The 19,871-nt window shown below is 38.1% G+C and overlaps 1 protein-coding gene across 1 annotated transcript in view; it reads right to left on the bottom strand.

Annotated features, from left to right (window-relative positions):
- glis2a (GLIS family zinc finger 2a) overlaps positions 1 to 18,534 on the bottom strand; it is a 33,287-nt gene extending 14,753 nt beyond the window's left edge. The window contains exons 1-3 of the mRNA XM_056447586.1: positions 18,107 to 18,534; positions 5,229 to 5,381; positions 77 to 216 (exon numbers count right to left, since the gene is read on the bottom strand). Coding sequence (XP_056303561.1) covers positions 77 to 216; positions 5,229 to 5,364 — 276 coding nt within the window. The 5' untranslated portion in view covers positions 5,365 to 5,381; positions 18,107 to 18,534. The remainder of the gene's footprint in view (positions 1 to 76; positions 217 to 5,228; positions 5,382 to 18,106) is intronic.
- Between the last annotated feature and the right edge of the window lie 1,337 nt (positions 18,535 to 19,871).

The following is a 19,871-nucleotide window of genomic DNA, read 5'->3' as shown; positions in this document are numbered from 1 at the left end:
CTATAGTGCATAGTTATTTTGTTTATTATAATAAATTAATGCATTTAACATAGGTGGCTATGGGAGAGTTACTCACAGAGGCCAGCAGAGGCGCTGTGGGGCTCCAGCTGGCACCACTGTCTATTGGAGAGGGTGGTGAAGGAGAGGAGGATGGAGACAGACTCAGATCCACAGCAGTGGATGATGAAGAGTCTGACATGTCCTTATCGGCTGCATCTGGAGAGCAGAAAAGAGGAGAGAAACTCACTACTGACTCACCCTCAAATGATTCCAAACCTTTGTGAGTTTTTTTATTCTGTTGAACACTAATGAAGAGCCATTGAATAAAGCTGAAAACCAGGTTCCCAGCTTTCTTCAAAATACCTACTTTTCTGTTCAACAGATGAAAGAAAGTCAAAGGAGTTTGGGACAAGTAAACGGTAAGTAAATGATGATAGAATGTTCAGTTTTGGGTGAACTTTCCCATTTTTGCATTCAAATTTGCATGCTTTTTCAAAGAGGTCAAGTACTCTCCCTGAATGAAGTTTGGACGTACCACAGTACATTTGAAAAGTTGTCATAATCAGAGATGTATAATGCACTAGAGACCCAGACTTAAGTAAAAGTACAAGTGAAGTGCTCTTTAAGCACCATACTTAAGTGGAAGTACTAAAGTATTGAACTTTTTTTGTACTTAAGTATTGCAAGTAGTTTATTTCAAAATTTTCTACTTAAGTACTGAAAGTAAAAGTACAAGTATTGTTTAATTTAGTAATTAAAGAAAGCAGTCATAAGACATCATATTGTTTTGTTTATTTTAAATATCTTTTTTGGGGACACGTGATTAAGCAGAACGAAAAGAAACATGGCTTACGATACTGTTTTTCTCTCGCGCTTGAACCACAGATCTGACAGATTATAACAGCTTTAACACACACCTTTCAAAGTGGTGTGTCACAAAAACACAAGTTACCGGTTGTAAATGCTGTAAACGGAAATTCTAAACTATGGCGCCCTCCATGCAGCAGCCAAGAAAAAGGTCTGTAATTGTTACGAGTAGGGGTGTGAATCTACAATGGTCTCATGGTTTGATTCGGTTACGATTATCATGCCATTGTTTCGGTTCAATTCGACATCTCGATGCATTGACGATGCTTTCCATACATAATTAGATTTTCTCTTCACAACACAAACTTTTTTTATTTTAACTTTTTTTTAACTTCTATAAATATATTAATATATTACTTGTAATACAATTTTGTTCTTTAATACAGCAGTAAGATATATAATCTGTATCTTTTATTTGTCCTGCTCAAAGAAAACACTCTTTCTGAATGTATCAAACAAAACTCCAATACATGCACAGAAGACAGCATGAGCATTTATAGCAAATAAACTAATGTAAATATTATCCCGCTTGCTTTTTGAGCGCTGACAGGCGAGATCTTACACCCCTATGATTGGTTATTTCTTCACCTGCTCAACAGAAAGGGCTGCAATCGGCTTTAGAAATGAAAGCGCTGTTTACCGATGGCGGTGAACAGCCAGTTACAGTCTATATGCGCATAATACGCGGTTATCACAGGTAATCCATAAAAGACGCAGTGGAGAAAACTCGCACCTCAGGCATGCTCGTGTCAGGATCCACAAGTATCACTTTAACAGCCAAGAGGAGAGAAAAATCTACCTCAAAAACACGCCAGCGGGTCAAATGTCTAAAGTAAGAGAGAGAGGGGTAAAGATGGAGTTTTACAGCATTTCTCCATAGTAGTGAAATAGCGGCTTGTGTGCTGTGCCGCCTTCATTGTAGTAAGAGAGTTATTTACTCGCCCTCGCCTCCTTCGTCATAGTATTCTACTGCGACATCATGCATAGAAGATAAATGACGTCAGTACGTAATAACCGCTTATGATTTATTACTGAACCGATATCAATAATTTTAGGAAAATGAAAAGTCAGTTTTGCACGAAATGGATTGCTTCCATTCAGTTTTGCTCGTCTCAGTTTGCCTATCCACTGCAGTTAGGGGTTGCCAGGTCCAAGAAAATTTGCAGCCCTTTGCAGCATTTTTTTCAATTGCTGGATTCCCACAAAGGGGAAAGTTTATCATATCATCTGTGATATTTTGTGATACACAACCTTGTAATTTTTGAAAAAGAAGCAGCACATTACAAAATTCAAAAGAAAACACAACCCGCAACTTCGCACATGCACTCAGACACTATAAACTTTTAACATCTACACTTACCTAACTCCTAACCCTACCTCTCACAGTGACATCACTTGCTCTATTGAGTGCATGTCAAAGACTGCATGTGTAACTCTGCAGCCAGACACTATTATATTCTTTCCTGCAACTGCATTTTCAGAAGAGCTTAATTGTGTGAGAATACTGTGACCCTGGCAACACTAACTGCAGTCAAAGTCTATAGAATACACAAGACATGTCACTCGTATAGTTTTAAAAAGTGTAACGGTCAATATGGTGAATAAAGCCCCACCTACTAGTACAGGAGCCAATCATCGATCGCTATAGACTGACGTTTCTCCAGACGTGTGCTTTTACGACAGTTTGGTGGTCAACAAACACACATCTCAGCGAATACTTGCTTCACAGACATAAGAAGTATATCCAAATAAATCTTGAAATCTGTTCTTTTAAATGAACCAAATGTACTACAAAACGTTTTTTGGTTTTGTAATCTGTATGAGATGAACGCAAGCTACAGTCTGTCCTGTCAAATGCACATTACATGACATCAATTACTCAAACTAGTAAACAAAGAGTCGCTGTAGTTTCTGGAGGAGATTCACCATCAAGACCAAGTTGTGTCTCAAGGCGTTTCAAAGAAGGTCGCCAAGTGAAATGACTTGCCTTAAAGGGACCTTTCTACCATTTAGTACCACTTAAAGTGGGTGGGATTATCATTATAGCTGCTCAGCTTCTACTGCAGTGACTTCTTGAAAACCTTTTTCACCCTGTGTCTTCCCATCCATCCTTCTCGGCTACCAACAAGAGTAATGTCTTGACCTCTTCTACTGATGCCGATACTAACATTTAAGGTGTCGTTTTCTAACGATAGTATAAAAAGGTTTTATTCATGAAAACCAACAATACAGCAGTGGCAGCAGCTGATTATTTAAATATAGCAGGTTTGATGTCTCGTGTCAAATCCAAGAATGCTGTCAATCTCAGACAAATCAGTGATCATGTTTTGATAATGTTACAGCACTCTTAGGTCCTAACCCAATATAGCACTAAAAAAACAACCCAGGTTCATTCTGAAAACATAGCCCTATATACATTTCTGGAGGTATGTTTTATTTGTGTATGCATTTGAGATCTTAAATTTCTTTTGCGAGTGTCATTCTCACCTGCTGTTTTCGCGCAAGTCCACCAGAGGCCGCTGTCAACTGACATATTTACTGACTGACTCACCGATCCCCCCACCCTCCTCTTACCTTAACCTCCTAGGGCTTGAGTGTCCACATACGTGGACAGCACATTTTAGCTCTTAAGTGGCTATTTAAAATACTTTGAATGTTTTCTATTTTGTTACAGACACACAGTGTCATCCTGCAACTGTTTTGCAGCATATGAAATGTCCCAAACACTATTCTTAACTGTCCAAAATGGGGAAAAAATTTTGTTGTTACTCTCTGATAGTCAAAGCAAGTAAAAGAAAAATCTATGTTATATATGCATAAAAAAAATCATGAAAAATGTTTTATGTAAATTCGGACCACGATTCCACATATATGGACATAAATTTTCTCTAAAAGTACATTGTATCAAAAGATTATACCTAGTTTTTTATTCTAATTAGGTTCTAATAAGCCCAAATAGCAAAGAGAAATTAAAAAATGCATGTAAAAAACACCTTGGGCTTTAAGAGGTTAAACCAACCAATATTGTTTTAAAAAACACAGATTGACCAGCCCACACACTTCCGTAAACCCAATCAACAGTGTTTTGTAAAGCCATCCAGAAAAAGAAACGATTTTTACCACGTTTTCAGATTTTACCACATTCTCACCCTGTTATTTACTTGTTAATTGTTTTTTTTTTGGCTTCTGTTTTTATCTGACCCACTTTCTGGAACTTTTCTTCACCGAACTCATACTCCGTCATTGCGGTCAACTGTTCTCTGCATCTCAAGTCAGCCGAACTAACATGGCGAGCTTACTGGACAAACTGGTAACATCAGGAAAGCCGTCCACACGGAGATAATCGTTCAGCTGGTAAGTGAGAAAAGGAATGGCGTCATACCACCCCATAGTATACATTTTACAGACGGTTACAGATGGACATACAGATGGTTTTACAGACCTCTGGCTACCTCTGACTACATAATTCGTGATCTCCAGAAATGTATATAGGGCTACGTTTTCAGAATAAGCCTATGTTGAAAAAAAAGTACTATGTACAAAATTTATAAAGATTAAGTATTAGATTGAAGTTTTAAAAATGTTGTGATTTTATCATTTCAAGAGTTCACATTTAGCTGATGATTGATTATAAGCTTGATAAGATTATAAGCTAAGATTGAGCTCAGGTAGATCTCAAGAACTCCCCCGCTTATTTGTGGCTAATAACAAATTGCTTTATGAGGCAAAATACAGTTGGCTTGGAACTTGACTATAGTGCCAATTTGGTTTAGTCAGTTTGCTTATGTCGAATGTTTTTGTATAATAGGAGGAAACTGGGAAACCTGGAGGTGAACACGTGAACAAGTGGAGAACATACAAATTCCATACAGAAAAACACCAACCGGCCAGCCAAGGACCAGAAACGTGACGTTCTTCCTGTGAATCAATAGTGCTAACCACTGGGCTGCCGTGCTGCCCAATCTGGGAAAAAAGGGGAGGCATAGGAGTGGACACTGGGATTCTTAAGACGGAGACGACTGTGGTATGAAGACTATGATCATTTATAGCGACTTAGGAATCGTCTGATTGGAGAATCGTGTATTAGCTAATGCGGGTCCAGCCTTGATCAATCTTCTATGAAATAACTAGAAGTAATGTAGTGCTAAATGCAAAATTACTACACATTCAGGTCCTCCAGCTGCCTCCGAAACAAAATTAGGACTTTTATTACAGCATAATAAGGGCTATTTAACCAAAACACAATCAGCATGGCTGTGATTCTATTGATTGCATGCATAGCAGCGCATGTCATAAATGTAGTGGAATGTGATTTATATATAGTGGAGTTATGTAGTGGTTTGTGTGGTCAGCTGACTCACCAGGGCTTGATGACTTATGCAGTGTCCGGGATATTCGGGCACGAGCAAAATGCAGAGGGGCACAGATGGAGGTCCTGATCGTCCTGTCACGACCAGAGGGGATCTTCAAATCCAGGGGCTCGTCCAGTGACAGCATGGCTTTGATCCGCCCGCCTGAGAAAAATCAAACCATATTATTATATGAAAGAAGGCTTTTTTTCCACTACCGACATTTCACAGTGGCACCAAGAATGACAGCTGTGATTTTGCAGCTTACTTTTGAGAAGGAAATACTCCCTCTCTTACACACACGCAGGCAAACTCCTACACACATGCAGGGCTACATTCATTTCTGCAACTGTAAGTCATTTACATTTCTTTCTGCCAGACAGGTCACGCACACTCTTGCGAATGAAAGTGCACACACACAGCAGTTCATCACACCAGCAGCCCCGCTGCAGTCAAAACATGCAGAACACATTACAGAGATATATAGATTCTTAGCTTTGCTTCATTCTTTTCCTCTGTCTCAGTTTCTTTCTGTGATGCATCGGAAAAGTTGATGAAGAGTGGGCCTCTGGGTCTGCATCCATGGGTTATGTCTATGTTTTTACAAAGGGGCCCAGAAGTCTGAGACTTTATGAGTGAGTTATTATATCATTCATTCAACTGATCTTTTTAAAACCACTGAGTGTAATGAAGACCTTTGAGTAAGAATGTTGCAAGTTGTCCCTACTCCCCTGACCTCGAGTGACATCAGTTTGAATCCTGCCCAGAGGGAGGGGCGAGTAAAACTGTAGGGGTGATATTGGTGACGTGACCCTGTGATGCTTAGATTGCAATAGAGGGTGGGTAACAGAATCTCTGCATGTAACCCTTAATTCCTTAGGCACAATAAGCGCACTAGTTCAAAATACAATGTTTTTATTGTCATATTTACATTTCTGTACGATAAAATTCTTACTTGTTTCCATTTGAAATGCTGCAATACAAAATTAGTATATTCTAGTATATTACTATCTATTACTAGCAAGTAATTCCTTAGCATTCTTAGTTGTGCACCTGCCTCCCATTTTTGTAGAAGGGGCAGAACTGTGGAAATGGCATTGGTGCCATTACCCAGTTGGAGTGAGGTTTAGGGTAGAAAGCCTATTGGAGGCTGAATACCCAGGAACTTCATGAGTAGACCTCACTACTCTGGCCCTAAGAGATCCACTAGTGAGTGACTAATGTTAAAATCAGTATCCTTGTTGGTGCACCTCACATGCTGAAGATGCTGATTTGAATCTGGCTTGGTGTGGGCTGAGTAGAACAGGAGGTGTTAAATTGGTGCCATGACCCGGATGGAAGTGAGGTTAAGGTAAGTGAGCAAAGGGAGGCCGGCAAGTAAAAGCATCACTCTCCTTGCCTCAGAAGGTGCATTAGTGACTGATGTTAGAGGCCTTAGCATTCCTGTTAGTGCACCAGCCTCCTCACGTCATGACTTTACCAAGTACTATGCAATCCTGGATTAACATCTATGTTGATCCTGGAACATCACTTTGGAAAATGTAATCCATACCTATTCCCTACCCCTAAACCCAACCATAACTGTAAATTATTCCCAAAATCATAGCAAAAATAATAGTTGGATAACAATCATGTAAAAGTGCATAAACCGTAATCCCAAACTTAATATAAACGGTAAACATGTCCCTGTTTCTGATTGGCTGATTGGAATGTTGTTCCAGCATCAACATAGATTTTAATCCAGGAACATGTTCTACTTGGTGAAATCAGGTTGGCGAATTTCAAATTCTAATCAGAATGGGAAGAGAAGAACCAGAGGAGGTATTTGGTGCTATGACCTGGATGAGAGTGAAGATTAGAGTAACAGAGACTGACATTAGAGGCTGCAGACTTTAGCATCTTTGCTGGCATGCTCAACTCTGTACAGAGATGACTGTTCAAATCACAGTCAGAGTGGATCAAGGACAATTGAAGAAGTTAGGCTGGTGCCAGGACCCATAGAAGTGATAATAATGAAGGCCAGTTAATAGGAGCTGAATGATTAAACCTCATTCACCTAGTCTCAAGGGGGACTGAAATTAGGTCCTGTTTACACCTGGTATGCGTTTTCGTCAATCCGATCACAAGTGGACAACACTAAGTACAGGTTTGACCACATTCAGAGGTGGTCGAAAACACATTAGATCGGTTTGCTCTAATAGTGTAATTGCACATGTAGTTGAATGCGGTCGAGCAGCCTCTAAATACTGCCCTCTGACTAGACACGTCATCAATGTGTGACATGTTGCTGGTCATAAGTAAACTTACAGAGCACAATATTGTTCCATCAGTCTTGACTTCTGGCATATACAGTTCATATAGTTTGGCAGGGTCTTGAGGATATCACTGCAGAAATGAATGTGGCTGCTCTCCTCGTCTTCCGCTGTTGTCTTATTTTCCAATATGTTAGTTGCATGACTATTTGAGCTTATTTCGTCCACATGTTCGAAATAACTGAAAAAGCCAATACATAAACATACACAGTGTGTTGTGCAGCATCTTCAAGCTTAACAACAACACTAACAGCTGGGCTCTGACATAATATTAGTGCGGCCTGCTTGACGAAATCAAGACAGAAGTGGTCAAAATGGACAGACAAGACGCATTTAAATAGCAGGGATGAATGTTAATGTGTTCAACCAATCAAAATCAATCTTAATCCCAGGTGTGAACAGAGCCTTATACTGCATTCACACCGGACATTGTTGAACCGTCAAGCGCAAGTGATTTACATGTTAAATCAATGCAAAGACAAAAATAGACATCCTGCAGCGCGATATGCGTAAATGATGCGATTCACAAGAATGTAGTGGTGCGAGTTGAGCGTTTAGCACGTTTGACCCGCAAATCGCTCGAGTTGGAAAATCTGAACTTCAGCAGACAATTCACCCCGCATTAACCAATCAGGAGCTTTCTCTTGTAGAGGCGTGATTATGACGTAGTGCCTGTTGTTGGTGTCCAGAGGGGAAATCCTCTTGCCTAACCGGACAACAGTTCATCAAACTGGGCTCAGCTCAGTCTAAAGCACCGCTGAAAGCCTCCATCATCACGGTATAGTTACTGGAGGAGTTGACAAACTCACAAAGCTAGGTGCACCTCTGAACGGATTTAAAAGACTAAGACATGGCGCCTTGAAGAATTCCTGCCTCCCATGACAAGGATGTTGGTTGGAATCCTGTTTGGAGCAGAACTGAAAAAGTTACATTGGTGCCGTGACCCGGATTAATGAGCTGAGTTTGATGAAATTCAGCTTGTAATGTATGGGGAATAAGAGAAGTGACAATGGTTGCATTCAACTATTCATATTTTTACCCTCTATAACAGGGCTTTTCAAAGTCTGAACTCCGGTGCAGATCTGGACCGTGAGGGCATTCAATCCGGACCCAACTCCATTTCGTTTTGCAAGACCAAAAGGATTCAAATTCAAAACGAATCACGGACATTTTGATTGGCAGTATCCACAAAATACAGATATAAAGGTCGCAAAACTACAACACCTAAAGTATTCATTACCTTTTGTATTTTTTGCCTTTTTTTCCTGAAAGGGGTCTGGATGCAGATCTGGTGCAGTGGCAATCTGAGCTACATGCAATGCTTTTTAATGCCCACACCTAACCTTACCCCTCACAGTGACATCACTAGCTCCATTGAGTGCATTGTGTGTCTGACATTGCATCTCTGAGATATGCAATCTCAGCATGCATCTTCATGGCTGCATCTAGACACTATTGGCCTACCTTTTATAGCACTTATATTAGTGGTTTTGCCACATTTGTTTTGTATTTAATGTGTTTACAATGCAAATGCAACTTTATTTAAAGAAAGATAAATAGTGTTGACTTGTGATGCATGTTATGGATGTTTATTAAAAACAAGTTGTGGAATATTAATTGTTCCGGGCCTTTAACATTAATAAAAATTCAGATTTGAACATGTTAATGTAGATATTGAGAACCCCTGCTTTATAACAACACAAGCAATTTATATTTAAAAATAGGAGCTTTTTATTCATTAAATATTTAGACCCTGTGGCATTATGTGTTGATGTGCATTATGAAAATCTTCCTATAACCATAAACAGAATGTATTCCCTTTTAAAGGAATGAGGAAATGCAGCACTTTTAATAATCCCCCACTTTAAGCATTGCCCCAATTCCTATTCCTTGCCGAAAACATTCCCTTAACTACTGAAATGTTGATTTTCCCACAAACACTTCTTTCCTTTCATAAACTCCTGCATCTTTAACTCATTCCTCTGATTCTCTTTCTCTCTGAGATATTACACAGTATTGCAAAAGGTTTGAGTGCTCAACACTTCTCCACGTCTCCATCCCACCCTCCCTCCTTCACTCTCAGTGTCTGGCAGAAGGGTTTGTTTTCAATCCAACCTCCTCCTCAAGCTCCACCCTCACTTTCTGAGCTTTATATTCACACTGACACTGAGACATACTGTACAAACACCACAAATACTGCACGCATTTCTGAACGTCGACCTGCTGGTAATAGCCAACAGGTTTAGAAATGGGTTTTGAGTCATTGTATTATGCATCTAAAATGCATATAATATATATTTAAAACTTTTAAATCATTTTAAATTGTAGTTATAGTGTAAATGCCATTAGAAATGTTTATGGTTATATTCTCCACACAGATGCACGCAAGGTTTCCCATTCCTCCACATCTGCGAGTGTCTGTAATTCTGGCCCTTTCCCTCCTTTTGTTGACTCACAGCGAAAAGGCAGTGGGTGATCATTCCTTTCCTATTTCTCCTTTTCACTCCCTCCTTCCCAAACTCAGTGATGCAATCCCATTATTTAGCCTGCAATCTTGGTGTCTGGCATGAGGAAGAGAGACAGAAAAAGAAAGAATTGTGCTAGAGTGTCTTACTTGAAGGTTTTTTTAATAGTCATGGGCCCAAATTCACCTTTAGTGTTCATTATTTGCCATACATTTAAAAAGTTTTGCATGAAGTTAGCAGTTTATTGTATGTAATTAAGTTGACTTATTGCACAATTACATTTATTAAAATGACATATACAATAATATATAACACATGGCTGAAATATGACGTCAGGATCATTATTTGTTATTGCTGCTATTGTTATTATAATAATGATTAACTCTTTCAATTTGATAGTCAGATTTTTTTTTTTCATTTTTCACCAGATTTCATCATGACCTCTGGAATATATTGTTCTATGAATATCTGAACATACAAAACACTAAATAAATGTTAAGCAGCATTTGAGTGCAAGTTTCATTAAAAAAAGAAGAAAAAAAGCTGAAAATCTTTGTCAAACAATGAAAATATGCAGTGCATCTGAAATCATATACTTCCCTTCTATATACACTACCTGACAAAAGTCTTGTCGGCTAATAAGTGGCTCATATGAAAGGAAGCAGAAATAATGTACAGTATAGAATATAAAGTCATGGTGCAGTGGAAAAAGAATGAATATTGTGTACAACTCCTATGAGCTTGGAGGACTGCATCCATACATCTCTGAAATGACTCAAATAACTTATTAATAAAGTCATCTGGAATTGCAAAGAAAGCATTCTTGCAAAACTCTGAGTTTATCAAGATTTTTTGGATTCATCTTTAATGCCTTCTCCATCTTACCCCAGACAAACTCAATAGTGTTCATGTCTGGTGACTGGGCTGGCCAATCCTGGAGCATCTTGACCTTTTTTGCTTTCAGGAGCTTTGATGTGGAGGCTGAAGTATGAGAAGGAGCGCTACCCTGCTGAAGAATTTGCCCTCTCTTGTGGTTTGTAATGTAATGGGTAGCACAAATGTCTTGATACCTCAGGCTGTTGATGTTGCGATCCACTCTGCAGATCTCTCGCATCACCCCATACTGAATGTAACCCCAAACCATGATTTTTCCTTCACCAAACTTAACTGATTTCTGTGAGAATCTTAGGATCCAATAGGTCTTCTGCAGTATCTGTGATGATTGGGATGCAGTTCAACAAATCTACCTTCGGCCACTTTTCAAGTGATCATCTAGAAGTCAAGTTATTATTTGTTGCTCTTACAACTGGGATCGACAACAAGACTTTTGTCAGGTAGTGTAGTATGTGAAAACAATATGTGAGTAAGAAGTCATAAATCATAAGCATTTAAATAAAATGAACTACTAATTACCACTTCCGCTGAGAATCCAATGAACACTTTACTACCCATAAGGCCATGAGAGAGAATTTATGTATATGAGTGAAGGAAAGCAGCGTGGGTCATGTAATACCAATAAACGGCAGATGTAGTATGTCCAAATTTCATTCATAAGTTGTGTCTAAAATGACACACTAAACAATATACCCTGTACACACTCAACCATGTAGTGTACAATTTTAGCTTCCCTAATGGTACACTAACATTTTTAACTAACCAGAAATTCAAACCGTTTTCTAGTTGAAGTTTAACAGTTGCCAAATGAGTGAAACAAATGACCAAACTACCAAATAATACTTCATAAATGCAACCTCATTTACCATCAGGAGATGACAATCACTTATGTAAGTAGATAAGGTAACCCAAACTCAGCGTTCAATAGCTTCTCCACTTCCACTATGTGAACAAATCAGAGACTGTTGAGTGCCTGAAGTGTTCAACATTACACACTTCTTTTTATTGGTTGAATAAGTTCCTCATCCAGGTATTGAAAGTGTATTTATTTTTATTTTAGAACTTTTAGCATGAATGCACTACTTACACTAGTTATACTACAAAATGGCATAGAACAGTCTACAAGTATGCGATTAAGGATGCACCTATGGAGTAGGTCAAATCCATCAACATTCCTAAAGCTTGCAGTCATCTACCTCATTATGGGATCAACTTCCAGTAACTTTGTTTTTTATATTCATTTATTTGCTGTTGATTGTCTGATTATCGTGTCAACTTCCTGTGCGAAAACAATCCTGCTTGCGCCAATTTCTGCATCTTCTTCAATTGTTTTTGGATGTTGGAAATCTCTGCATCCATGCTGTGTAACAGTAATTGAGTCTATCCAAGTTCATCATTCATTAATTCATTTTCCTTTGGCTTAGTCCCTTATTTATCAAGGGTCGCCACAGTGGAATGAACCGCCAACTATTCAAGCATATGTTTTACACAGCAAATGTCCTTCCACCCCTAACCCAGTACTGGGAAACACCCACACACTCTACATTCACACACTATGGCGATTAGTTCATGTGTTTGGACTGTGGGGGAAACCGGTGCACCCAGAGAAAACCCACACCAACATGGGGAGAACATGCAAACTCCACACAGAAATGCCAACTAGTCCAGCTGGGATTCAACCAGCGACCTTCTTGCTGCAACAGTGCCAACCACTAAGCCACCGTGCCACCTACCAAGGAAACTGGTTTCAGAAAAGAAAATAAAGCTGTAGAATGGCCCAGCCAATCACCTGACTTGAATCTGATAGTAAATAATAACTACTATATATATATGAGTATCTTTTTTTCACATGGTTCATCCACAAGTAAATGCAGTATAAGGAAACTTTTAAGTTGGAGTCTTTGGCTTGTCCAGATTGTCATTTATTTTCTTTGTGTGACATCAGATTGTTGTTTACGAAATGCGCATCTGTGCAACGGCGGTTCTCCATGCTCCATCGCGAACCGATAATAACAATTTTTGAGGCATTTGATTGGCCAACATAGCCTTATGGTTTGAAGTAAATCACCACCAGTTGCTTTGGCATGCTCTTGACAGTGCAACATAAGACGTTTTTGTGTTTTCATGTGGATGAAGATTTCTTTTAAACCATGCATGTGGGGAGGATTTTTATTTTAACGAAAGAGAACAAACTTTGTTTGCAAAAATGCCCATGTACTTGTGGACATGGCCTATTAGATACCAATCAATCAACAAAACTTCTGCATTTGCAACCACTACTAATCTAAATGCCTCTGAATTTAAAGTTCAGCATAAATGTGAGTAATTATTAGGTTTAGCATTGCTTAAATCTAAGAGACAAATGCAATGCCACAAATCAACAATCTTACTTTATTTTGTGGTTTCACTTCAATTGCATTAACCATGATAGTTTAGTTTAATTACACATGGTCATTTTTATCCTCTTCTCTTAAAGTGGGCTATTTTTCATCATTTTGTTAGCTTTTTTACCAAAAGCTTGTTAAAATCGGACTACTAACTGCAACTTTTTTTATTTTTACTGCTAATAAGAGTTTTTTCCCTCTCAAACTGTCTAAAGATCGCTGTTTAAAAACACTCTGCCATCCATAACAGGATGAGGGTGGAGAACAAAACACAGCTAAATAATGAATCACTGATGAGGAAGAAACAACAACATCCTACAGAAGGCAATGAGCAGCACTTCGCTCTCTCTCTTTCTTTCTTTCTTCATCCCTCCTTCACTTTCCACCCCCTGCGTCTGGCAACAGGACAAGGTCAACACAACCTCCCCTCCTCTAAAATTCCCATTCCTTCTCTCTCTCCATACAATCTGTCATCCAGACACACACACACACACACATTCCTTTGGCCACAACAGATTCACCCAATTTGTTTCCACTGTGCTTTTAAGTGTACATTAGAAATGCAAAGAGAGAGCCAAGCCTATAAACAATAACAAGAACCAGCTGCGGACCCAACGCCGCTATCGTGTGCCATTTCTTCAGCGACGTGGAGCCCAGAGGAAGTCTGGAAGAACGACGCGGCTGAGAATCAAATGGACGATGTGGATTAAGTGCAATTCGAAATTCTTCAGACATCATTTTCTCCCCTTTCTCTCGCTCTCATATTTCTCTCTTCCCTCTCTCTCGCTCTGATTTTCCATGCCTTTCCTCCTCCCCTTGGATTGCTCATGATTCGCAAAGGCCTCCAGGAACTCCGTCCAAGCTCAAACTCAAGCCAACAGGGGGAGAGATTGAGAAAATAGAATGAGACGCAAGGGTTGATGAAGAGAAAAAAGGGAGGGCGGGAGCTCAGGAATTCTCGGTTTCTCTTGGAAATAGAACAGATGTGTTGCTCAACCGTGTGTGTTTACTGTACTGTATATGCAAAGCCTTCTCCTATAGGTAAATGTCATGAGGAACTACTGCAGACGAAGAATTTCAGAAGCAGCCATTGGTGGTTGGTGTTTCACAAGACAAGAATGTGTGGTTTCATCTCTCCTTTCTGTCTTTCCTCACCCATTCTCTTTCCAGCGAACCCAACGAACTCCAAAGTGAAGACCACATTGTAAGTCGAAACAGAAGAATGACAGACACATCCCTCAAAAATCGCAGCGAACAATGTCTCATGATGCACTGAAACATTAATTCACATACTCCCTCCAGCCACACACATCCAGCCACAATCTGTCTCTCATTCCATTCCTCAGACCCTCTCTGTTAATGTTGCAGTTTGTTGCATCAGGATCGGGCTTGGCGGAGCACCGAGAACCTCCCAAAGTACTGCCATAACCACCATAGACAGAAAGTTGGACATGGAAAACGCCCACATATTCGGATTAGCAGTCATCAATATGCGTTTTTTATTAAGTGATTCTTAAACCTTAATTTGGTAGATCTAAATCTTGAATATTTCTGTAATATATCAAGGGTTTAATGAGCTTTAGCATTGATGAACTTCATAGAAAATTGAATTGCTAATTAAAACGACATTTTTCAAAAGTAACTGGGTACTTTAACAGTGTGTACTGTTCATCTATTTCCCCATCTTCATGTTTTTTTTGCAAAAATATGTCTAATCGTCATATATAAAATTATATTCTTTCTTTATGTTTTAAGTTAACAAGCTGATTGCCTTGCATATAGAATAATGCTTAACTGGTTTGGAAGATGAGCTATGATGGGTATCCTTGCTAAATTATTGGTAACCTCATGAATATGTATTTTAAATTCACATATTACATTCCACATGAGCTACACATGTTATGGTGTGAATGGTTTCCACTACATTCATACTTCCATGGCAGGGCGCCACATCGAAATTCATTCCCACCACGGCTACATCACAGCTTCTTACTCAAAACCTTTACTTGTTGCTGTTTTTTTGTTGTGTGTTAAAATGTAAGTGAATTATAACAGAGCTAACTTTTCTGTAATCGTAGTAGTGCTGTGCGTTATTTGTTTAATCCTTTGAGGTGACGTGCTGACTGACTGACTGAATGACAGAGCTGCGCGATGCATGAGGTTAGCAAACACGGCGTATATTTCAGTTATGATGAACACAGTTTCCATAATTTATTTATAGTTAAAGGTCTACGGTTCAGTTTATGGTTTATTTCACTTTACATGAGAACGCATTAATGCCGTTCTGTAGGTCTATTGGAGACATTCATAAATATTCTTAGCACATCTAATAAATGTTGGAGACATACTCGTTACACAAACGCACTAAATCACACTTTAGCAGTGTTTATTTGAGAGCGTACAAGAAAATCTGTGCTTAAGTAGCGTATATTTGAGGCTGCGCAAGTTTTGTGCACAAACCGAGTAAAATCGCCACGCAAGCAAAGAGATTCGCACACCCGTATTAAATGAATGCGGTCTCGACTTGAAATACAGCCATAGGTAGTTGAAAGATCTGTGTAAAAGGCCTGCCACCACAGCTGAAAAAAAATTCCTAGAGGAAACACTGGGTGTGTCATGACAAATCGAGTCCTTTCTTGAAATAGGGGCTCTTCAATAACAAATTTGTTGATAGTTATGTAAAGGACAAGTTATATAAATGTAAAATGTAGCTTACAATGTGGTTCATAATGCACAATGTGGTAATGTAATTTATTTAACTTAGAGTTGTAATTGATATATTAGAACATTTGACACTTTATTTAATATAATTATTCCTATGTAAAAAAATGAAGGGATGTAGGGAAAGTGTCAATTTGTAGTGTATACAGAAAGATGTAAGGTTACTTGATATCATTAGTAGATAGGCTAACTTGAAGTGTGACTATTGAACATCATAAACCATATTCAATGTCATCAACATGCTTCGAAAATGTGTGATTTTGTAGAAATTGTGATCAGACAAGAAAATATCCATTAAAAGTAATTTGAGCTAATGTGTTTGCTTAGGTCCAACATAGAGACCCAATTTTGAGGTCGAATCTGATTTGTCACCACACTATCTAAAAACGTTACAAATATATTATGTTTTTAGTTAGCAAGATAAAGTATAGGATAGCAGTAATAGATTAATATGGAGACCTAATTTTGAGGTCGAATCTGATTTGTCTCCACACTATATCTAAAAACTGTACAAATATATTATGTTTTCAGTTAGCAAGTTAAAGGTGTACGATAGCACTAATAGGTTTATAAGGAGACCCAATTTTGAAGTTGAATCTGGTTTGTCACCGCACTATATCTAAAAGTCTACAAATATATTATGTTTTCAGTTAGCAAGTTAAAGGTGTAGGATAGCACTAATAGTTTAATGTGAAGACCCAATCTAAAAACTTTACAAATATATTATGCTATCAAGTTAAAAGTGTTGGATAAAACTAATAGATTAATATGGAGACCCAATTTTGAGGTCGAGTATGATTTTGTCACCACACTGTTTAAAAAATTTACGAATAAATTATGCTTTCCATTAGCAAGTTAAAGGTGTACGATAGCACTAATAGGTTAATAATATGGAAAGCCAATTTTGAGGTGGAATCTGATTTGTCACTGCACTATATCTAAAAACTGTACAAATCGTCAACTTAGAATTATAAGTTTCTCTGACATTTTTGTCAAAATTGAGTTATTGACATATTCTTATTAAATGACAACTTATTTACATTATGGGATGTTTTTTAATAAGTTGTTTACATTTTAAGACTTTTTATTTAAAAACAAATGTTAAACACATACTGTTATCTATATGGAATGCATAAACTTTAAAGCTTAATATCTCAAAATCATTCAAAACGCAGATAGAACCTTATAATTCCAAGGTGACAAAATATATGTTTTTAGTTAGCAAGTTAAAAGTGTAGGATAGCACTAGCAGATTAAGAAAAGCACTTCTGATCAACCATCAATACGCTAAATGGTAGCTTAGCTTGCGCTGACACTAAACCTATACATCTGGATCCCAACACCACATAGTGTCAATATACTAAAATGGGTTTATTTCATGATGAACCTCTGGCAATAAATTATCTTACTTTTCACAAACGTACAAAATAAATAAAAGAACATACATAAAAGTAGTACCTGCAAAGACTGCAGAGCAATATGACAATTTTAAAACTAGCAACTGAAACTAAAGCAACTGGCTTTATATTCACACATTCAGACTTTCTCCTTAATAATATAATTTCAGAAAACTATTATTTGCAAATAGGGAAATCCTATTAGCAGCCAATGACTACCAAAGTACAACATTTTTCAGTCAAATAAATAGTTCTAATGTTGTTTTGAAGTCATGTTTACATGTGATTTCAACACGAATATTAAAAGTATCATATGGTAAACACTACGAATATAATACCAAGTTTACCTCAATGAAATGTAACATCTGACCAAACTCAATCAACCATGTTAGAATGGCATGCCAAACATCATAATACAGCATGAATTGCCTTCCATGCACCAACTCACAGGTGTCCTCTTTTCACACCTGTAGCTGCCCTGACATGACAGTCATAAGTTATATAACACCAGCTGGTATCTGTTTGTGACGGCGTCTGTTTACCAAACCCATTCAGTTCTGAGTGGGTTTCAATTTCTGTTTAACGTTAAAACTGGGTCAGACTGTCTGGATTAAACTTGAGGAAAACAACACACATACATAACCTTAAATATTTTCTTAAAAGGTGTGTTGATGCAGATTGTTTTTATCCAAAAAAAAAAGCGCGCGACGGTTTTACCTCAAAACGACGTTCCGTCAGATTCCAAAATACGTGACGTGCTGAGAGGACCTGAAGCGTGCGCTCCGTTTAGCGTTTAGATTAAATAAAACGCCAGATGTCTTCATCAAAAACACTCCTGGTTCCAGCTGAGAATTTCCAACTCACGCACAACACAATACTTAGAATACCAAAAGGGCAAACTCTTCTTGTAGTGTACGATTTAATATATATTTGTCGGCAAAAAGGTTATATAATGCTGTCAAGTTACGATAAATCGTTCCTAAATAAATACATTTCAAAGGAGCATCGCTTGCTTACGACGCCTGTCTACTGTCTCCCGGTTCCTTCCTCAGTCTGAAAAAAGAGTGAGAGGGAGGAGAATAAGACGGAGGGTGGAGGACATGAAGTGATGATTCTTTATTTTCCTCCAGATGTGGTCTTTCTCTCTCTCTTTCTCTCCCTCAGATTACTGTATTATTCCCCCTCCATCCCGCCCTGCTGTGTGACCCCGCCCCCCGTGGAGAGACGTACGTGACGACGTTGTGAAAACTGTCTCGACTTCGGTCAAGATGTGTTGTTGTATCCTCAGTTCAACTCTCCGTTTGCTTCTGTTAAAGAGAGAGAAAAAAATAAGAAAAAAAGGCACAGACTGCTTAATTTAGAGCCATTTATTTGACAGAGTTTGTATCTGTTGCAACTTGTATATTCAGGTGGTTTTCTGCTTCGTCTGCCAAATGTTTTTATTAGGATCATCTTGTAATTACAGATAAAAAGGTTAACTTAAATGGATAGTTTACCCCAAAATGATCACTCACCCTCCAATTCCAATTCTTTCTTCTGTTGAACTCAAAAGAAGATATTTTGAAAAATGTTGGAAAACCTATAACTATTGAATTTCAAAAGAAAAACAAATAATATGGAAGTCTTTTCTTTTTTTTTTCTTTTACATTTTTTTTATGACTGATGCAAATGTTAAAAAAAAATTATAATAAAATGAAATATTTACATTATATCACATTAGCGGCGTCACAGGGACGCAGTGGGTAGCACAATCGCCTCACAGCAAGAAGGTCGCTGGTTCGAGCCTCGGCTGGGTCAGTTGGCATTTGTGTGTGTGTAGTTTGGATGTTCTTTCCGTGTCTGCGTGGGTTTCCTCCGGGTGCTCCGGTTTTCCCCACAAGTCCAAAGACTTGCGCTATAGGTGAATTGGGTAAGCTAAAATTGTCCGTAGTGTATGTGTGTGAATGAGGGTGTATGGATGATTTCCAGTGATGGTTTGCAGCTGGAAGGGTATACGCTGCATAAAACATGTGCTGGATAAGTTCATTCCACTGTGGCAACCCCAGATTAATAAAGGGACTAAGCCGAAAATAAAATGAATGAATGAAAATGTATTATTGCTACTGTACTACAATACACCAAAATAAAGTTTACTGAAGTAAAAAAGTTAAGTATACTACAATATTTATTACAGTTTATCAGTTTTCTAGAGGTAATACTACTTTATGCTGTATAGAACTGCAAACAGTTGTAAATAATATAATAACAAAACACTTTATAGAACGGTTCAAAAATACTAGAGGCATAGTATACTTTCTAAAATTTACTATGGTATTTTCATGTTGGTTCAAGAAAAGCATGTGTAAAAATATACAAATACATGGCAATACACAAACTTTTAGTAGTGTAGCGTATTGTTTGTAGTGTAAACATCCAGCCAGTACATGGTTTGTCTCTTTTACAACATATTCAGCAAGATTTCGGTTTTGTCTAAAAATGTTTA

This window comes from Danio aesculapii, chromosome 22 (genome assembly GCF_903798145.1).
Source record: "Danio aesculapii chromosome 22, fDanAes4.1, whole genome shotgun sequence".
Lineage (NCBI taxonomy): Eukaryota > Metazoa > Chordata > Actinopteri > Cypriniformes > Danionidae > Danio > Danio aesculapii.
The sequence above is the reverse complement of the archived record's forward strand: the minus strand, read 5'-3'. Positions and strand labels throughout refer to the sequence as shown.